General features: G+C 49.1%; 1 protein-coding gene across 2 annotated transcripts in view; it reads right to left on the minus strand.

Annotated features, from left to right (window-relative positions):
* Window positions 1–3,618: 3,618 nt before the first annotated feature.
* TRABD (TraB domain containing) overlaps window positions 3,619–17,441 on the minus strand; it is a 197,447-nt gene continuing 183,624 nt past the window's right edge. For both annotated transcript variants that reach the window (XM_085853260.1, XM_085853261.1), the window contains exons 6-10: window positions 6,016–6,126; window positions 5,696–5,835; window positions 5,429–5,601; window positions 4,985–5,096; window positions 3,619–4,660 (exon numbers count right to left, since the gene is read on the minus strand). In XM_085853260.1, the coding sequence (XP_085709386.1) occupies window positions 4,537–4,660; window positions 4,985–5,096; window positions 5,429–5,601; window positions 5,696–5,835; window positions 6,016–6,126 (660 nt within the window). In that variant the 3' untranslated portion in view covers window positions 3,619–4,536. The remainder of the gene's footprint in view (window positions 4,661–4,984; window positions 5,097–5,428; window positions 5,602–5,695; window positions 5,836–6,015; window positions 6,127–17,441) is intronic.

A 17,441-nucleotide genomic window follows, 5' to 3' on the forward strand; every position in this document is an offset into this window, starting at 1 on the left:
CAATTCTTCTTCTTTTATTATTATTATTATTATTATTTTTTGCACGTACGGCCACGTACGTGGTGAGTTGCCTCCAGCAGCCAGGAAAACGAAAAAAACAAACAACCAACCAACCAACAAATAAAGGACCATTGAGGGCCCTGAAGATACCTGATCATCGATTGCCTGCTGCTGCACTCATCCCCGAATGTTGCCTTTATTGTGTTCTCTCCTCAAGCCACAGGTCCTGGGCCATGGGTAGTGTAAATAGTAGAAATGTATATCGTTCTGGCCCACCTGTTGTTTGTTTAGTTCCGGCAATGTAGTTAAGTTGTCCGAATGAGTTTGTTAGTTTAGTTATGTAACACACTCGGATGTTTATTTTTGGGACATGTATTCAAAATGTCGCACTCAGGGATCCGTAGGTAAATGTACGAGGGGAACCTACACCTGCATGCCACACGAATATTAACGACTCGGGTCGAGTCCAGCAAAAGGGAGAGCGGTAGTGTTGCGGTTCTCGGAACTGCATGCAAACAACAGATTGGTGTCCTAAGATAGTTATCTCATTAGTGTACGTGTAGTTAGTTCCCTACCTTTCGTCTAGCGGGACAGCAGGGAGTGCGTTGCGATGGGCTATTAGTTAGGTTTATTAAATCATTTCCCCATCCATTCCACTTCCCATTCTTCCTCTTTTCACTCCTGAGGTAAATCTGCCTCGCTTGCCCCTCGTCTCGTTTACCACAGCGTGATGATCTCGCTTGCCCCTCGTCTCTCTTACCACAGCGAATCACGCAGTAAGGTAGGTGGGCTGCACCACCGTCTACCCGGGGCCAGACATGTGCAGCGTGTCACGTATGCTTTTGCACCCAGGTGGGCAGGCTATACCGGCGTCTGGCCGAAGCCCGGCCCAGGATGGCAGACCACGTGAGGGGTCGGGGCCAGTCAGAATGCCGATTCTGGCGATGATGTCGCATTCGGCATGGCCCCTCCCCCAAGCTCTATAAAACACGGAGAAGTCCTCCGTGAGGGGGTGATGTGAGTGTGTGTGTTTCACGCTGTGTCTCCTGTCCTCGACTCCGTCCACGTCTCGCCTCGACGGCCCGCCTTCTGTTCCTCGTTTCCGTCCACATGACCTCGCTTCCTGCTTTTCGACTAAGCCTCCTGCCTGGTCCCGCCGACTGCTCCACCCTCGCCCTCTGGACTCCTTCCTTCTCCATTCAAGCTCCTCCTGTTCGGAACATGATCTCCACATGTGCGGCTCTGGCCAGAACAACGCGGCCATTGTCGGGTGCCACACCATGAAGCATCCCTCCCCCGAAACACCCAGGTACCAAAAACTATAACCTCAACCCCCTCCCTCCCTGGCTGCAAAAGTCCCTTTTCCATTGCGGTTTCTTTTTCTGTGTGTGTCTGAGTGTGCTGGCACCTGTCTGTTAAGTAAGCCTGCAGTAGATCTATTATTGTTGTTACTGTGAATAATCTCGCGTCAAGTCTGCACTGTGTCTGCTTTAGTTAGTTGCTTGTATAATTGTCGCACCCCCCCCCCACACCCCTCTCCTCTTTCCCTGCGTTACATACCCAATAAACCTTTGTTGTGCCACATGCTTTTACTCGCTTGCTGTAAATAAATAATTGTTGTATAAATGTTCCCAGCTCGCCTTTGTCTTTTCCCTCATTGGTCCAGCATGGTTCGAATCCAGGTTTAGCCGGGTCTTTATTCCCAACGGTCCATTCCTTCCAGCCGGTACGTCCTTGGCAGTGTTGCTCGGTGCATCCGATCCAGAAAGGTGATCCGATCCGATAGAGTGATCCGGTTCGGACACGGCCTACTGAGGGCGTGGTTCCCCACTGGTTAAACCACGTGGTTAATTAGGTAACCCGATTCCATAGGCGGGAGGACCCTAGGTCACGCGGTTGAGTTATTGGCATCCACGGTCAGTTGAGCGACCCTCCGCGTCACGGAATTATCCGTGAGCGATGGCCTACAATTCCGGGGAGTCTGGTGGGAATCGATGTAGCTTCCCCCACCTCGTGGTCTTCTCACCCGACCCCGCCGGCTCGCAGCAATATATACATATATACATATATACATATATCGAAACATGCGTAGTGTGACGAGCAATCCGCCGATCCCCATTGGACATAGTCCGACACCAAAGCGTCACCTCCAACACAGAGGCCTCGGCCCGGTGACTGTCAAACAAAGATTATATGGTCATCATCAGTTAGACATCAAACGGAGCCACCGATCTGGATTTTGGGCTTATTTGCCCTCATCAGGATGGCATACCGATAAATATCTAACCAATGATGACCACATTCATCGCTCAGCCAATTAATTAACCGCCGCGTAGACACTGGCACGGTTCCCTGTCTGCCATGCTTAACTCACCGGCATGGTAAACCGACTCTGGGCGCGAAGATTCGACTTATGTGTTGGAGACTGTGTCCGTGGTCTCTCTCGACACGCAAACCTCGTGAAGTTATTAAGAGGTTAAATCCATAACAATACATATTTGAGAAACACATTTGAGAGAAGACTTTTGTACAAAAAGAAAGTTAGGAATGGTTTGTCCCAAAAGAAATTCCCTTCCACAATTACTTATATATGAAAACTTGAACTTGGTGCAGAAAGGGTGTCAAACAGATTTAATGTGTCACGTCATACACATTAACCTGTGGAACAGCCTCCCTAAGTCGATTGTCTCAAGCTCTACCCTCCAAGATTTTGAGTCTGAAGCCCACCGTCATCTCATGGTCTCTCCCATATCAATAATCACATAATACGCCCCGATATATATGTCGGGCGTATAAAAAGGCAATGATGTGAGAAGAGGATCACATTAAAAAAAAGAAAAAGAGAAGGGCACTCGATAGAGTGCATACCACTGCCAGGGGGAACAGTTTACGTTTTGTTACCCACTGATATGCCTGATCTGCATCCGGACCTGAACCAAAATCGAATTGGCTTGTTCTTGTCACCGACCCAACTCATGCAACAAGTTTTGTCATAATCCGTCCAAATTTTTTTGAAATATTGCACTATAACATATCATTTTTGGCACCATCTCAAAATTATGAAGAATCGGCCTTAAAAATTTTAAAATTCTCGTATCCGGATCGGGGTCGACATCAAAATCGAACAAATTATTCCTCGTCACACACCCATCCTGTTCACCAAGTTTTGGTCCAAATATGTCCATAACTTGTTGAGATATCCTGCTCACAGACAGACAGACAGACAGGGGTGGAAACATAACCTCAGTCCACCATTGGTGACAGATATATATATATATATATATATATATATATATATATATATATATATATATATATATATATATATATATATATATATATATATATATATATATATAGTAAAATAAGGTTTGTGCAGCTTTCTAACACAAGCATTTCCCTTTCTTTCTGCACAAGCTGATGCAGAATCAAGTTTTTTTTTTTCAAAATTATTCTTTATTCTGAAGATTAAAAGTAGAATATATGTTGTTTTTTTTGCACAAACCATAGAAATAGTGCAAAATGTCTTGCGATGCCACTTACTCATGCTGCCTCAACAAAAATATTCCATAAACGTGTCACCAAGGATCATGAAACAACTAAAGAAAAAAACCTGTGTCGATTGAAAAACGATGAAACATTTAATCTTCTGAGTTAAACAAACAAAAAAGATCGACTCCCATGCGTGGTGTCCTGGGATGGCGTTGCAAAATACAACATGTGCTGAGAAGAAAGAGGAGGAACCTTGCTATCCCATCCGGATGGCTGACAAATAAAACAAACAGGAAATGTTTGAAACTCTCATGGATTGTCAAGACACTGAAAATAAAAATAACAAATTGTGGGAACAAGAACGTCACCGGCCTCGTCTTGGTCTTGGTCTTGTTCTTGTTGAGCATTGGCAGGTGTAAAATAATAAATATGGAAATATTCATATTGTTGGGATGTCAATTTACAAAGAGAGCAGCAGGCCTTGTGCGCTGGGACATTGAACCCACCAAGGAACTGCTCCTGAGCCGTGCTGCCACGCTGTGTGGGTTACATTAACAAGCTCCTTCTGTAGCTTTTGAGTGCATTGGTTCATGCTGATGCAATTCCAGAAAATCTATAGACCTATACGAATGAAGAACTCTTACATCTGCCTTTTTACCTTCATTGCTTGATCAATGGTCAGTTAGAACCTATAATGGCACAGTAGTGTCTGTAAAGAATGAAAGGTTGGCAGTTGGAGGCAGTCATGTTACACGGTGTACTGCAACTTTACGTTGCAGAAAAGATGTTTGGTAGTATAGCACCATCCATCTGATGGTGGGAAGGTGGGCTGGGTCATCAACAAGAGGAAGAAAGAATACTGTGTGTGCTGAAATCACAGCCATATCCACTTGGCCATGTTGTGCAAGGCATTCCTCTGAGGAAATGCAAATTGATGTGAAAAATATGATAATGAAGGGTTTAATTCTCATTCCAAGTTTTCAAAGTTTCAGAAAAAGTTCGTGGGAGTTCTCAAAGTTGATTCAAAAGCCTGGAAAGCAAGTGTCACCATGGCGATAGCCTGGCTCCGAGACGAGCAAGGCGGAAGCATGCGTAGCAAGCAAGGCCCAGGAAGGATACCTTGGTTATAATACGGCAGGCCCGGCCAGTCATCGAAGGTGGAGGTATGCTACGGTTTAGAAATGGGGGAGAGTTAACAAATTAGAAAAGTTTGATGGGAATTATTAGAGGAGAGAGAAGCAAATTATGAATGTGTGGTTTATACAATAAACTCAACTTTGACCACAAAACATTATTATTAATCAATAAAGTATGAATACATAATTATCTTCATTACAGAAATAACAGCAAGCCAGTTTTGGTGTTAAAAAGCCCTGTCCAATAAGAGCCGATCTCTGAAGCCTTAACAGAAAGTCGAGTACCATCGACGAAGAAACAAATACACTGCGACGATCTTCCACCGACGCCACACCAAGCTGCGGTCCCATCGTACCTCACTACCTGTTGAATGTCCAGCTGTTTATTCCAGTTTTCCTTGATGCCCAGCACATGTCCAATGCCAACAACTCCCACCACAACAGCAGGTGTCCGTCCTGCTTGTTTACCTGGAGTGAACACCCGAAGTTGTGATTCAATCAGGGTCTGATATTGACTTATTTATATTTAAGAAATGACAGTGGGATTGAAAAATTAGTCTCCAAATATACAGACGCTAAATATTGACAAATTCCAATAAATAATTTAATTCAATTTAAATATTGACATTTTCTTTCACTCATGGGTTAAGGCTCATAGAAGAATGGAACAATGGAACTTTTGACTGAAGAAAAACGAATGTACACCCCATTTAGAGGATTCTCTTGAATAATTTAACACCATCTCCATATTTTCAAACACTTCAGCACAAGTCAAAAGGTCACACAAATTTCATTGGTACCGGGCAGTGCGGGTGGTGTGGGGACTGGGCGTGCAGATTGCCGCAGGCTGTGAGTTAGATATACGTCACGCTCTGCAACGATCGTCCGATGGAGGTTGGGGAACTCTCCAATCATTTCAGCCATCATCTGCTCCAGCAGATCTTTCTGTTTGCATTGCTCGACGTCTTCGGAGCTAGGGTGAAGTGGAAGCAACAGTGGTAACTACACATTGCATGTAATCAAAAGCATGGACCACAGGCTCATACCACGCTCCTTCACACAGTTACCTAAGAGGACCATTCAAAAACAGCAGGTCCCAGGCGAGCCTGATCTTTTGCCAGAAGGAGAGAGCTGAAAAGGCACGACGTAGCGTCACTGGAATAGGCCTGTCTCCTAGATGAAAACGGCAGAAAGGAACCAACGCCGCCTGTTGAGGACAAAAGCAGAAATTACTGAACTTCCCTCGCATGTACGGGAAGGTTTCCTACTTTGGCCGAACTTGTCCACATTGTCCACATTGTAGGAACCATTTCAATTTCCTTGTATTGATTTCCCCCCTCCCTCCTTCCTCCTCCCAAACCCCGCAAAGGCTAATAATCATCCTTACCTCATGGTACGCTTGGCGGAACTCTCCGCCTGGAACCACTCCAAGCTGTTCTGTGATGTGAGCTGAAACCTTGAGCAGAAGCATCTGCATCACACCAGTCAAAATTCCGTTCTGGTGCAAAGAAAGAGGAGCACAAGGCCTGCTCAACACAAGGAAGCAATTCTCCCCCATTTTTATCATCCCCGTGTTATATAATCACACTGAGGCCCGAATATATATCAATTTTTTGTTGTTGTTTTTGATTGATGTCCCATACTCTTTACAGAGCCTTGGTGCTGCTGAACCAGTTTCTTGGCAGGGGTTGTACTGGGGGGGTTTGCCATACCCTTCGCAGGGTTGTTAGTCTGTGTTCTATCCTTTTAAATTAGAGCAAAGCAAGGAAGCAGCAAGTACCATCTTTTCAAATATAAAGTCTTTGGTGTGACTCGCCAGGCTTTTCGATCAACGACCTCCCAGACTCTGAGCGGATGCTCTAACCGTTAGGCCTCTGAGTCTGGGGCTCTGCTTTCATTTATTTGTGACCATAAATCTCAGTCTTCAAAGACTAGAGTGTCACACGGATGCCATCCTCGTTTGGAGGTGAAGCGTTGCAGTGATATGGGACTCAAGTCCACTTTTTGGGGGACTCGGACTCGCACTCAACTCTTCAGGACTCAGACTCGGACTCTGAATGCCAAGAACTCGGACTCCGGCTCGAGTCTGGAAAAATTCAGTGTACAGTAAAACTTTTAGGTACAGTATAATTAAAAAGTGTCGAGTAAAGTAAAGTTTTTCGTGTACAGCATCAAGAACCCACAAGTACAGTAACCAGGCCAAATTGGTTTCCCGCGAAATCACTCGTACCATGAAGAAGATGATTATAAAGGATTAACGGAAGCGATTACAGCTTCGAGTCTTCTTGGGTATGTCTGTATCGGCTTTACACATCTGGATTTGGGGATTTTCTCCCATTCTTCCTTGCAGATTTGCTCAAGCGCTGTCAAGTTGGATGGGGAGTGTTGGTGAACAGCAATCTTCAAGTCTTTCCACAGATTCTCAATGGGATTCAAGTGTGGGCCACTCAATGACTTTCATGTTCTTGTTCTGAAGCCATTCCAGTGTTGCTTTGGCTGTATGCTTGGGGTCATTGTCCTGTTGTAATGTAAATCTTCACCGCAGTCTCAGGTTTTTTTGCATTCTGAAGCAGGTTCTCCTCAAGGATTTGCCTGTATTTGGCTCCATTCATTGTTCCCTCCATCCTTACAAGTCTCCCAGTCCCTGCCACTGAAAGGCATCCCCATAGCATGATGCTGCCACCACCATGCTTCACGGTAGAGATGGTGTTAAATGGGTGATGAGTTGTGCATGGTTTCTGCAAGATGTAGAGCTTTGCATTCAGGCCAAAGAGTTCATTTCTCGTCTCATCAGAACACAGAATATTTTACATCATGCTCTAAAAGTCTTTTACATGCCTTTTTGCAAACTCCAGATGTGCTGTCATGTGCATTTATCTCAGGAGTGGCTTCTAACTGGCCACTCTCCTATAAAGCCTCGATTTGTGAAGTGCTGCAGAGACTGTTGTCCTTCCAGCAGGTTCTCCCATCTCAGCCAAAGAACTCTGTAGTTCTGTCAGAGTGGTCATGCAGTTCTTGGTCACTTTCCTGACCAAGGTCCTTCTTGTCCAGTTTCTCGGTTTGGTCAGATGGCCAGCTCAAGGAAGAGTCTGGGTAGTTCCATAATCTTTCCATTTCCTAATGATGGAGCTCACTGTTCTTTTGGGAACTTCAATACTCTAGGTATCGTTTTATACTCTTCCCCAGATCTCTGCCTCCTCACAATTCTATCTCGGATTTCTATGGACTGTTCCTTGGACTTCATGGTAGAGTTTCTGCTCTGACATGCACTGTCAACTGTGAGACCTTATATAGAAAGGTGTGTTTCTTTCTAAATCATGTCCAATCAATTGAATTGACCACAGGTGGACTCCAATCTGGTTGTGGAGACATGTCAAGGATGATCAAAGGAAATTGTATGCACCTGAGCTCAATTTGGACTGTCATAGCAAAGGGGTTAAATACTTCTTCATGCAAAACATTTCAGATTTTCATTTTAAATTAATTTGTAAGATTTATAAAAACATGTGTTCGCTTTGTCAATGTGGATTTTTTTCTTTTGTGGGTAGATCTACTTTATGTAGATAGGTGACAATATTTAAAAAAAATTTAATGCATTTTAAATTCAGGTTGTAACATAACAAAATGTAACAAAAGTCGAGGGGTGTGAATACTTTCTGAAGGCACTGTCAGTGTTAATTTACGTGTTTTGAAAATCCAATTCAAAATAAGCAATTCTATCTCACTCCTGATTGGCCTAAGATGATGCCTTCCATATCTTCTGTATTATTTGAGATAGAACCTCCAAATTTGGTATGCTCAACTGCAAATGCTACCCTCAGGGTGTGTTCAAATCTGAACGCCACAGCATGTTGGGAATCGAAACTACAGCCGTTTCTGAGCTGTTAGGGTTAAGATTAGGGTTTCTCATATTTGATGTTTTTTATAGAAAAAAAACCATATCTCAGTGTGAAGGGGAATGCTGTGATTACAGAAACTGGTCAGAATGTCAAACCCGACAAAAAAAAAAAAGAAGAGTGAATAAGAGTGAAATTAAGGAGCAGAAAAGCTCGGTTCCAAACATGATTTCAGGCTAAAATAAACTCCCGAATCGTCTAAATAAGGTTGGAATCTGTTTCCTCGACAAAACGTCACCTGAAAACGTTTGTTGCAATATTCGTTTACAATTTTCAAAACATATTTTTCAAAATTGGATCTGGAAAACCAGTTAGACGTCTCTGTGCAGAGTTTGTTGCAATTTTTTCTATTTTTTTTGCCACATTTATGTCGAACTCCAATGTCTATAATTGAACTCACATGTAAGATCGTATTTATGTCCATCTTTTCAACATATATAAAAAAAAAAAAAAAAAAAAATATATATATATATATATATATATATATATATATATATATATATATATATATATATATATATATATATATATATTGTTGCGGATTCGCGCCCGCCGGCGTGCTGACGGCCACGTAACTCGAATCGCGGCACGTCGCCCACCGGACGGACAATCCAGTCGTGACCCTCTCGGACTAACGCCGGGAACCAGTCACGGGTGGACCTTTCGGTCTCACCGCGATCGAGCCAATCAGCCCCCGCGTGGGATAGGGTTGCTCGCCAAATTCGACCTACCTAAGTACCCACGCGGAGGGTAGACCGGGCGATCGCACCTCGCCGCAGGTCGACTTCGGACACGGGCCACTTAAGCGACCCGTTCCGTACTATCGGGATAACCGAGCGGTGTTATCGTCGACCTCGACGGTTCGATTAATTATCGGGCGTATTCAGCCCACTACCAACCCTTTACGTGAAGCAAGATGAGGATTCAATGAAGGAAATGACGAAGCGAAGCGGGAAACAGTTCAACACAAAGCACATTTATTCGCGATGAACGGAAAGCACACATATTCAATTCCACCAAAAGCACACAGAAAAGAAAAACACAATGCAATTTACACAAAAAGCAAATGCGACAATGCAGATCTAATACCGATTACGCGAGCACACGGCAACACTTATACAATTTTACTTCACAGACGGCGCCGACAACACATACCCAAAACCAAGGAAAAGAATACCCTCAAGGATGAGGCGGGCCTGAGGCCGAGACCGGGTCGGCCTACCCGTCTGGTGATGAGACGCGGAGCGGCGATGGTGCCTCAACTCCGCGGGCCTTGCGGGCAGTGTCTGGTAGGGGGTGGGAAAGGGGCCCCCTTGGTCGCACTATCTCAGCGCGGGGGGAAACAGGAGGGGGTTGCTGATGCTCGGGGTATAGAGGATTTTTATTGTCCCGCGACGAGCGTCTCCACCTCGGCCAGGTCGCGCTGTCGGCCTCCCTGGGGTGCAGCTCCCTGCACGACACGAGCACCCCCTCGTCTGCCCTCGCCGCCTCTCCACAGCTCCGTCCCCTCCGCTCCGACTCCAACGCACACGACGACCAGCTCCTTCTTGCCAACTCCACCGCCCGCGAAGTCTTAACTCTCTGTTCTCTCTCGACTCTACTACTCACTGGACTGACGAACACGGCCGCTTATATCAGCCCCGTGGCTTCGCCCTCTCATCTTTGACCCCCTCCCTTCGACCTTTCACCTCGCTCCCCATTGGCCCGAGAAAAAGTGGGCGTGAATGCTTTTTGATCCATAAATTTGCATATATCGATCGCCCTCCAACGCCCTGGGGGCGGGGCCAATTCGCCCCTCGCTCACCGATTGGACGGCAAAAAGTGGGCGTGTGTCGTTTTTGATCCGTTTTTGAAGCACAAAATCCGTGATTTTGTACACGCTGTTCGGCACGCGCCCTGCACGAGTCCAACACCGGTACCCACAAGCGGCGCAAGAACGGTGGCGATGCGACGGTTGCGAGGTGTGACGTGAAGGTCGTGGCGGTGGGTGATTGATGTGGTGGTCGGTGGTGGTAACAATGGCGGTTGGTCCAAATTAAAGATAGTAAAAGAAAAACGGCTATCCTGAAGAGTCGCAGCACGCATAAATGACATGTATTCCCACTAGACAACGGGTTTGGGCCTAACTACACATATACTTACCGAGATACCTCACCTAAGGGACCTGAATGGTGGTTTGCGAATTTGGTAACCACAACACTACCCCCTCCCCTTTTTACAGACTCGTCCCGAGTCGTCAAATTTTCGTGTGCCATCATGTGTAGTTTTCCCCTAGTACATTTTACCTACGGATCCCTGAGTGCGACATTCATGGTATTCGTGTCCCCAAAATAAATAACCTGAGGGCTGCGTAACTACCTAAACAAACTCACTCACACGGACGACTTAAATAAAATTGCCGGCGCTAAGACAAACATGCCGGGGGCGCACTCATATTTACAGTACATCTTAACCTTAACTTACAAATTTTACACTAAACCATGGCCCAGGATCACTGAACTCTGCAAAAGAAAACAGTTAGCAGGGAGCCAGGCTGCCCGCATGCAGTCTCTGGCTCAAACAATGCAGGTGACAGGGAACGTGGCTGGCTGCTCACACGCAGTCCAAGGCCTTCCCTTTTGAACTGAACGCAGTGAACCACAACGGTGCATGGGCTGCACAACGCAGTCTCCGTGCCAGCTCAAGTGGCACACGCAATGAGCACAACAAATGGATGGATGAACACAAACACGGTGCACGGGCCGCCACTGCAGGCCCGTGTTGTAGCTGCCAACAGGGCAGTTCTTGCAGCTTGCCAACTGTTGCTTTCTGATCCTGGCGCACATGGCAATGAACAGGGGGGGGGGGGGGCAGAGCAAAATTGAATGGGGCTGGTGAACGTGGGCAGTGGGCATGGCATGGCAAAGGCAGCAGACAAACACAGCCCGCAGAAGAAGGCCGCTGCAGGCAAATACAGCCGGCAGATGAACTGGCCGGCACAGGCCTTGCAGAAAAACAGCCAGCCGGCAGATGAAGTGGGCCGGCACAGGCCTTGCAGCACAACACGGCCAGCCGATGGCACAGGCCTTGCAGCAAAACAACAGCTGCCGATGAAGTTGGCCGGCCTCTGCCTTGAAGCAAAACACGGCCAGCCGATGAAGTTGGCCAGCCTTTGCCGTTCAGTGGAGGTTGGTGGAGGGAGTGCGGTGGTGCTGGCCACTTGGAAGGCGGGCTCGGACCTACCTACCTGTCTCCCTCCCACCTATCGCCTTTGCCTGTCACTGTACATACCCACTCCCTTAATTTGTCAAACCCCAATTTAGCCCCAACTTAATTTTTTTTTTGTTGTTTTTATTTTTACTCCCCCACTATAAATCGTCCCCTAACCCCCTTTATCGTCCTTGTTCGGCTAACCTATCCTGTCACCTAGCCTACTCCCAACCCCTACGTTCCCTTCCCGGAGGGGAACAAGGGAGAGCTAACGTCCTGTGTCGAGGCCCAACGAAGCCTCAGAATGGCCTCCCCAGAGTTCGGCGATCTTAACACCAAGTGGGTCCAGCGGCCCACAACGACAGCGAGGGGATGGATGGTGCGGAGGGGTACATCTCCTAATCTACCCTAACCATTTAACTGTTAAACTACCCCGGGGCTTTCAACAAGCGCCTCTCGGTTAAACTATTGGTTCTAACAACCCAGATTCCCGTCGCCTGTGTTGGTGTCCTCACAATTTCGGGCCTCGCCCCCCCCAATTTTCTCTCCGTGCCCTCACACGGTCTCCTGGCTAGGACACGTGGCTCCCTTTGGCAGGCACGACCCTCTGCCGAATCTCCCGCTATGGCACCCCCGGGCACTACACTGCCTCCGAGCCTACCAGCTCCCTAACACCGGGGAGTGCCCCCCATGGCACCTCCCCTGAAACGCACACGGTGCAGGCCGGCCTCCCGGGCCCCTTTCCGAGGGTCACCCGTGCCCACAATACTGCCCACGCGGCTAATGGCGCCCCGGGCCCCCGCACCAAGCAGGCGCACCCGTGCCCACTACGCTATCCCGGTCCCCCACGGGCCCTTGGCCTACCGCGGCCGACTAGCCTGGTGCCCGGGGTACCCACTCAGCGATACTCACCTTTCGCAGCCACGCTCCCAAGCCCGTCAACAGGGCTCCTGCACCCCTCCAAATGGGTCTCGAGCCTACCTTCCCACCAACAACAAAACGACCTCCATTTTTCAATTTGACTAACCCAGCTAACTCACTTTACTCTGACCCCGGGGTCCCTTGGGCGGGAGTCACTCCTCCCCCCAATCACTCATCGCACCATGCATTCCCCATTCGCTCCATACACACAGACCCGCTGGCCTCACTCACTCACCAAGCACATGCCTCCACCTCATAACTCACCAACAACTCTTCAACACACACACCACCGAACTCTGCCATCCTTCTAACTACCTCCCCTAACTAGCTCGTGCTCCCACGTCGTCCCTTAAACTAGTAGCACGTTCCTTTTAACCTACGTAGCTAAGCTACGTCCCCACTACACATTCATAAGTCTGTCCATGTCTCCAAATAAATCATTTTATTTCCCAACCTAAATCTGGCTACAATCCCTCTAACTAATCCATTCCACGGACTCCATGAGGACTTACCCCTGCCCCATGAAGTCGGTCTAGCTAAGCTAACCCTCCCCCCTAACTAGTTTCCATCCTGTGCCCAGGGTAAGGGGGTCTTCCACCCCTTGCCCAGGAATCCTGTGCACCCGAAAGTGAGGCTTGTTTTTTTTATTTTTTTTTTCCTACATGCGCAGCACCTGCGCGGCAACTCAGAGCTCGCGCACTTTGCACCTGCCCGTGACGTCATGCAGCTGCACGTGTTCCTCGTCCCTCCTTGGACGGTACCATCCGGCAGAGATACCCCTCCTGCCGGATTCCAACCCCACGTGCAGCCATGGCGTCACCGTGCGCATAAAAAAAAACAAGCCCCACGTCTCGAGGGGTTCCCCACGCGAACACATGTGCTTTGCCCGTTGGAGCTTAACACACACGATCGCGTGGAGAACCCATCCGGTCCAAATCCATAATCCTGCCTAAACTTTGTCCGTCCGCGGGATCGGCAAATCCACCGCGTGCGTTTCCGGACCGGGACTTCACTCTCGCAAGCGAGCACGTGGCGGTCTCGTGCGTTGCACAGCACGAACCTCGTGCTCACTGCTGGGTGAACCCGGCACGGTCCCCGAAACAACTACAGCCGCTACTCGGCTTTCGTTCCTTACATGTCTCCGTCGTCGCCTCCATTCCACCCACGCACACCTGCGTGTCACGACGCACACACTCCATTCCATCACATTCACACCGGGAGACGCGGATGCGTGCTCCCGCATGCCAACCGACATCTCCCTCACATACCGCTCTCTCACACACACGGTCTCCCTCACATAACCCATACCACTCACGCGTGGTGCTCCATTCACTCGTGCCTCACTCACACACGCGGGGGCACTCAATCGCGGTGCCTCATCCACACACCGTGCCTCACTCATGCACGCGGGAGCACTCAACCGCGGTACCTCATCCACACACGCGGGGGCACTCAACCGCGGTCCCTCATCCACACTCCGTGCCTCACTCACACACGCGGGGCACTCACCCGCGGTGCCTCACTCACACTGGCCGTTTCATCCACACATACGGCCTCACTCACACACGGTGCCTCATCCACGCACGGCGTGCTGGGAAGCACGTACTCTGGCACAATCGCCACCTCACCACTCACACACGGGGTCGCTTCCACACACGGTGCCGCACTCACACCTTGCACCACACACACAGGGACAACCACACTGGGGATTCGTGTCCCCACAAGGGTCTCCGGGGCCTCTATACCCCCCAAGCTCTCCGTGCACCCGTCCACAGCACTCCTCCCCTCGACCTCGCAAAGCACGACCGAACTCACCTGGTCGTGACTCGCCTCAAGGGGGCATACTCCCTCCCCTCGTTCCTGGAGGAGGCCATCCAGGTGCTCGCACTGGGTCCCCACACGCTCCGCGAGCTCACCCCCATTATCCTCCACTACCTCCGTGTGTGTGTGCGCGTCACTTACCCCGTCTTCATCGTGTTGTCTCTTCTCTATTTTTTTTGTCTCCCGTGTCTCTGCCAACTCGGTCACCTCTTCACCCTCTACCTCCCTTGTCTCAACTATTATTATTTCCTTTGTCACGGCCTTCATGCCCGCCTGCAGGCATCGGCCCATGTTCTGCGTTTCACCCCGCAGCTTTTTCGTTCCTTCCGTCATTTGCTGTGTACTCGCATCGATCTTTTCGTTCATGCTTTTTATTTCTGCATTCATTTGTGCCAGCATGGTGAATAGCTGGGCCATGTCGGATGCACTCAGCTGAGCCGTTTCGGCAGGGGTTGGGGAAGGGTTTTGGTGGAGAGGGGGGGGGGAGGTGTCATACACCGCGGCCGCTGCCGCACCCATTTCGGGCTCTGGGTTCAGTTGGGCGAGTCCGTGTTCCTGCACAATCAACATTTCCTGCACGGGGATTCCATCCTGGGCCATGGATCCGACACATTCTACATCCATTTCTAATACCCCCGGCTCCCGCTCGCCTTGAGACGCCATCTTGCTTCTCTTAAAGGGTTAATTTCGCTCGCTCGTAATTTGGAGGGAATCGGGGGTCGCTTCTCTCACCCCTGGACCGATTCCCGTGAATTTAATTGGAGACAGGAGAGCCCGTTTTCCTGTTCTCCGATACCAGTGCCGCGAGGAGGGCGATGGATTTGTATCCCACTCCTGACACCAGTGTTGCGGATTCGCGCCCGCCGTCGTGCTGACGGCCACGTAACTCGAATCGCGGCACGTCGCCCACCGGATGGACAATCCAGTCGTGACCCTCTCGGACTAACGCCGGGAACCAGTCACGGGTGGACCTTTCGGTCTCACCGCGATCGAGCCAATCAGCCCCCGCGTGGGATAGGGTTGCTCGCCAAATTCGACCTTCCTAAGTACCCACGCGGAGGGTAGACCGGGCGATCGCACCTCGCCGCAGGTCGACTTCGGACACGGGCCACTTAAGCGACCCGTTCCGTACTATCGGGATAACCGAGCGGTGTTATCGTCGACCTCGACGGTTCGATTAATTATCGGGCGTATTCAGCCCACTACCAACCCTTTACGTGAAGCAAGATGAGGATTCAATGAAGGAAATGACGAAGCGAAGCGGGAAACAGTTCAACACAAAGCACATTTATTCGCGATGAACGGAAAGCACACATATTCAATTCCACCAAAAGCACACAGAAAAGAAAAAACACAATGCAATTTACACAAAAAGCAAATGCGACAATGCAGATCTAATACCGATTACGCGAGCACACGGCAACACTTATACAATTTTACTTCACAGACGGCGCCGACAACACATTCCCAAAACCAAGGAAAAGAATACCCTCAAGGATGAGGCGGGCCTGAGGCCGAGACCGGGTCGGGCCTACCCGTCTGGTGATGAGACGCGGAGCGGCGATGGTGCCTCAACTCCGCGGGCCTCGCGGGCAGTGTCTGGTAGGGGGTGGGAAAGGGGCCCCCTTGGTCGCACTATCTCAGCGCGGGGGAAACAGGAGGGGGTTGCTGATGCTCGGGGTATAGAGGATTTTTATTGTCCCGCGACGAGCGTCTCCACCTCGGCCAGGTCGCGCTGTCGGCCTCCCTGGGGTGCAGCTCCCTGCACGACGCGAGCACCCCCTCGTCTGCCCTCGCCGCCTCTCCACAGCTCCGTCCCCTCCGCTCCGACTCCAACGCACACGATGACCAGCTCCTTCTTGCCAACTCCACCGCCCGCGAAGTCTTAACTCTCTGTTCTCGACTCTCCTACTCACTGGACTGACGAACACGGTCGCTTTTTATCAGCCCCGTGGCTTCGCCCTCTCATCTTTGACCCCCTCCCTTCGACCTTTCACCTCGCTCCCCATTGGCCCGAGAAAAAGTGGGCGTGAATGCTTTTTGATCCATAAATTTGCATATATCGATCGCCCTCCAACGCCCTGGAGGCGGGGCCAAATCGCCCCTCGCTCACCGATTGGACGGCAAAAAGTGGGCGTGTGTCGTTTTTGATCCGTTTTTGAAGCACAAAATCCGTGATTTTGTACACGCTGTTCGGCGCGCGCCCTGCACGAGTCCAACACCGGTACCCACAAGCGGCGCAAGAACGGTGGCGATGCGACGGTTGCGAGGTGTGACGTGAAGGTCGTGGCGGTTGTGGTGAAGCGGCGTTGTGGTTGGTGGTTGATGTTGTGGTTGTGGTGGTAACAATGGCGGTTGGTCCAAAATAAAGATAGTAAAAGAAAAACGGCTATCCTGAAGAGTCGCAGCACGCATAAATGACATGTATTCCCACTTGACAACGGGTTTGGGCCTAACTACACATGTACTTACCGAGATATCTCACCTAAGGGACCTGAATGGTGGTTTGCGAATTTGGTAACCACAACAATATATTTGCAATAAGTATGCAATTTGTGTGGTTTATTAAAGCGGTGCGTTGTAACGGACTCGTTTTTATGTTTGTTTCTTTTTAAGTCCTTAGAAAGGACTCGGTTTCCTTAGAAAGGAAAGGACTATTTGTGATTTTTTATGGTAATAATGGTGAATGCACAAGCGTGACATCTGTCATTCGACCCAAAAAATGTTACTTGTGTTGATTATAATATAGTGTTGACTATATAGTGCTGCTGGTGGATTCCTGTATACATTCTGTGGAGTTAAGTAAAGAAGTGTTAAGGTATTTTTTTGTTGGTGTGTGGTTTGTATGCTATCTGTTGGTATGTGGTGTGACTTTTTTTCTGTCCTCCATATCTCTTTCTTTCATTTTCTTTGTCTATGGAGAGGTGAATCTTGAAAAGATAGTTTTTGTAGGGTTCACTTGGCTGTGCCTGAATGAGTTTGAGGG

The sequence above is a fragment of the Eptatretus burgeri genome, chromosome 13 (assembly GCF_056783735.1).
Source record: "Eptatretus burgeri isolate ZD-2024b chromosome 13, Ebu_testis_v1, whole genome shotgun sequence".
NCBI lineage: Eukaryota > Metazoa > Chordata > Myxini > Myxiniformes > Myxinidae > Eptatretus > Eptatretus burgeri.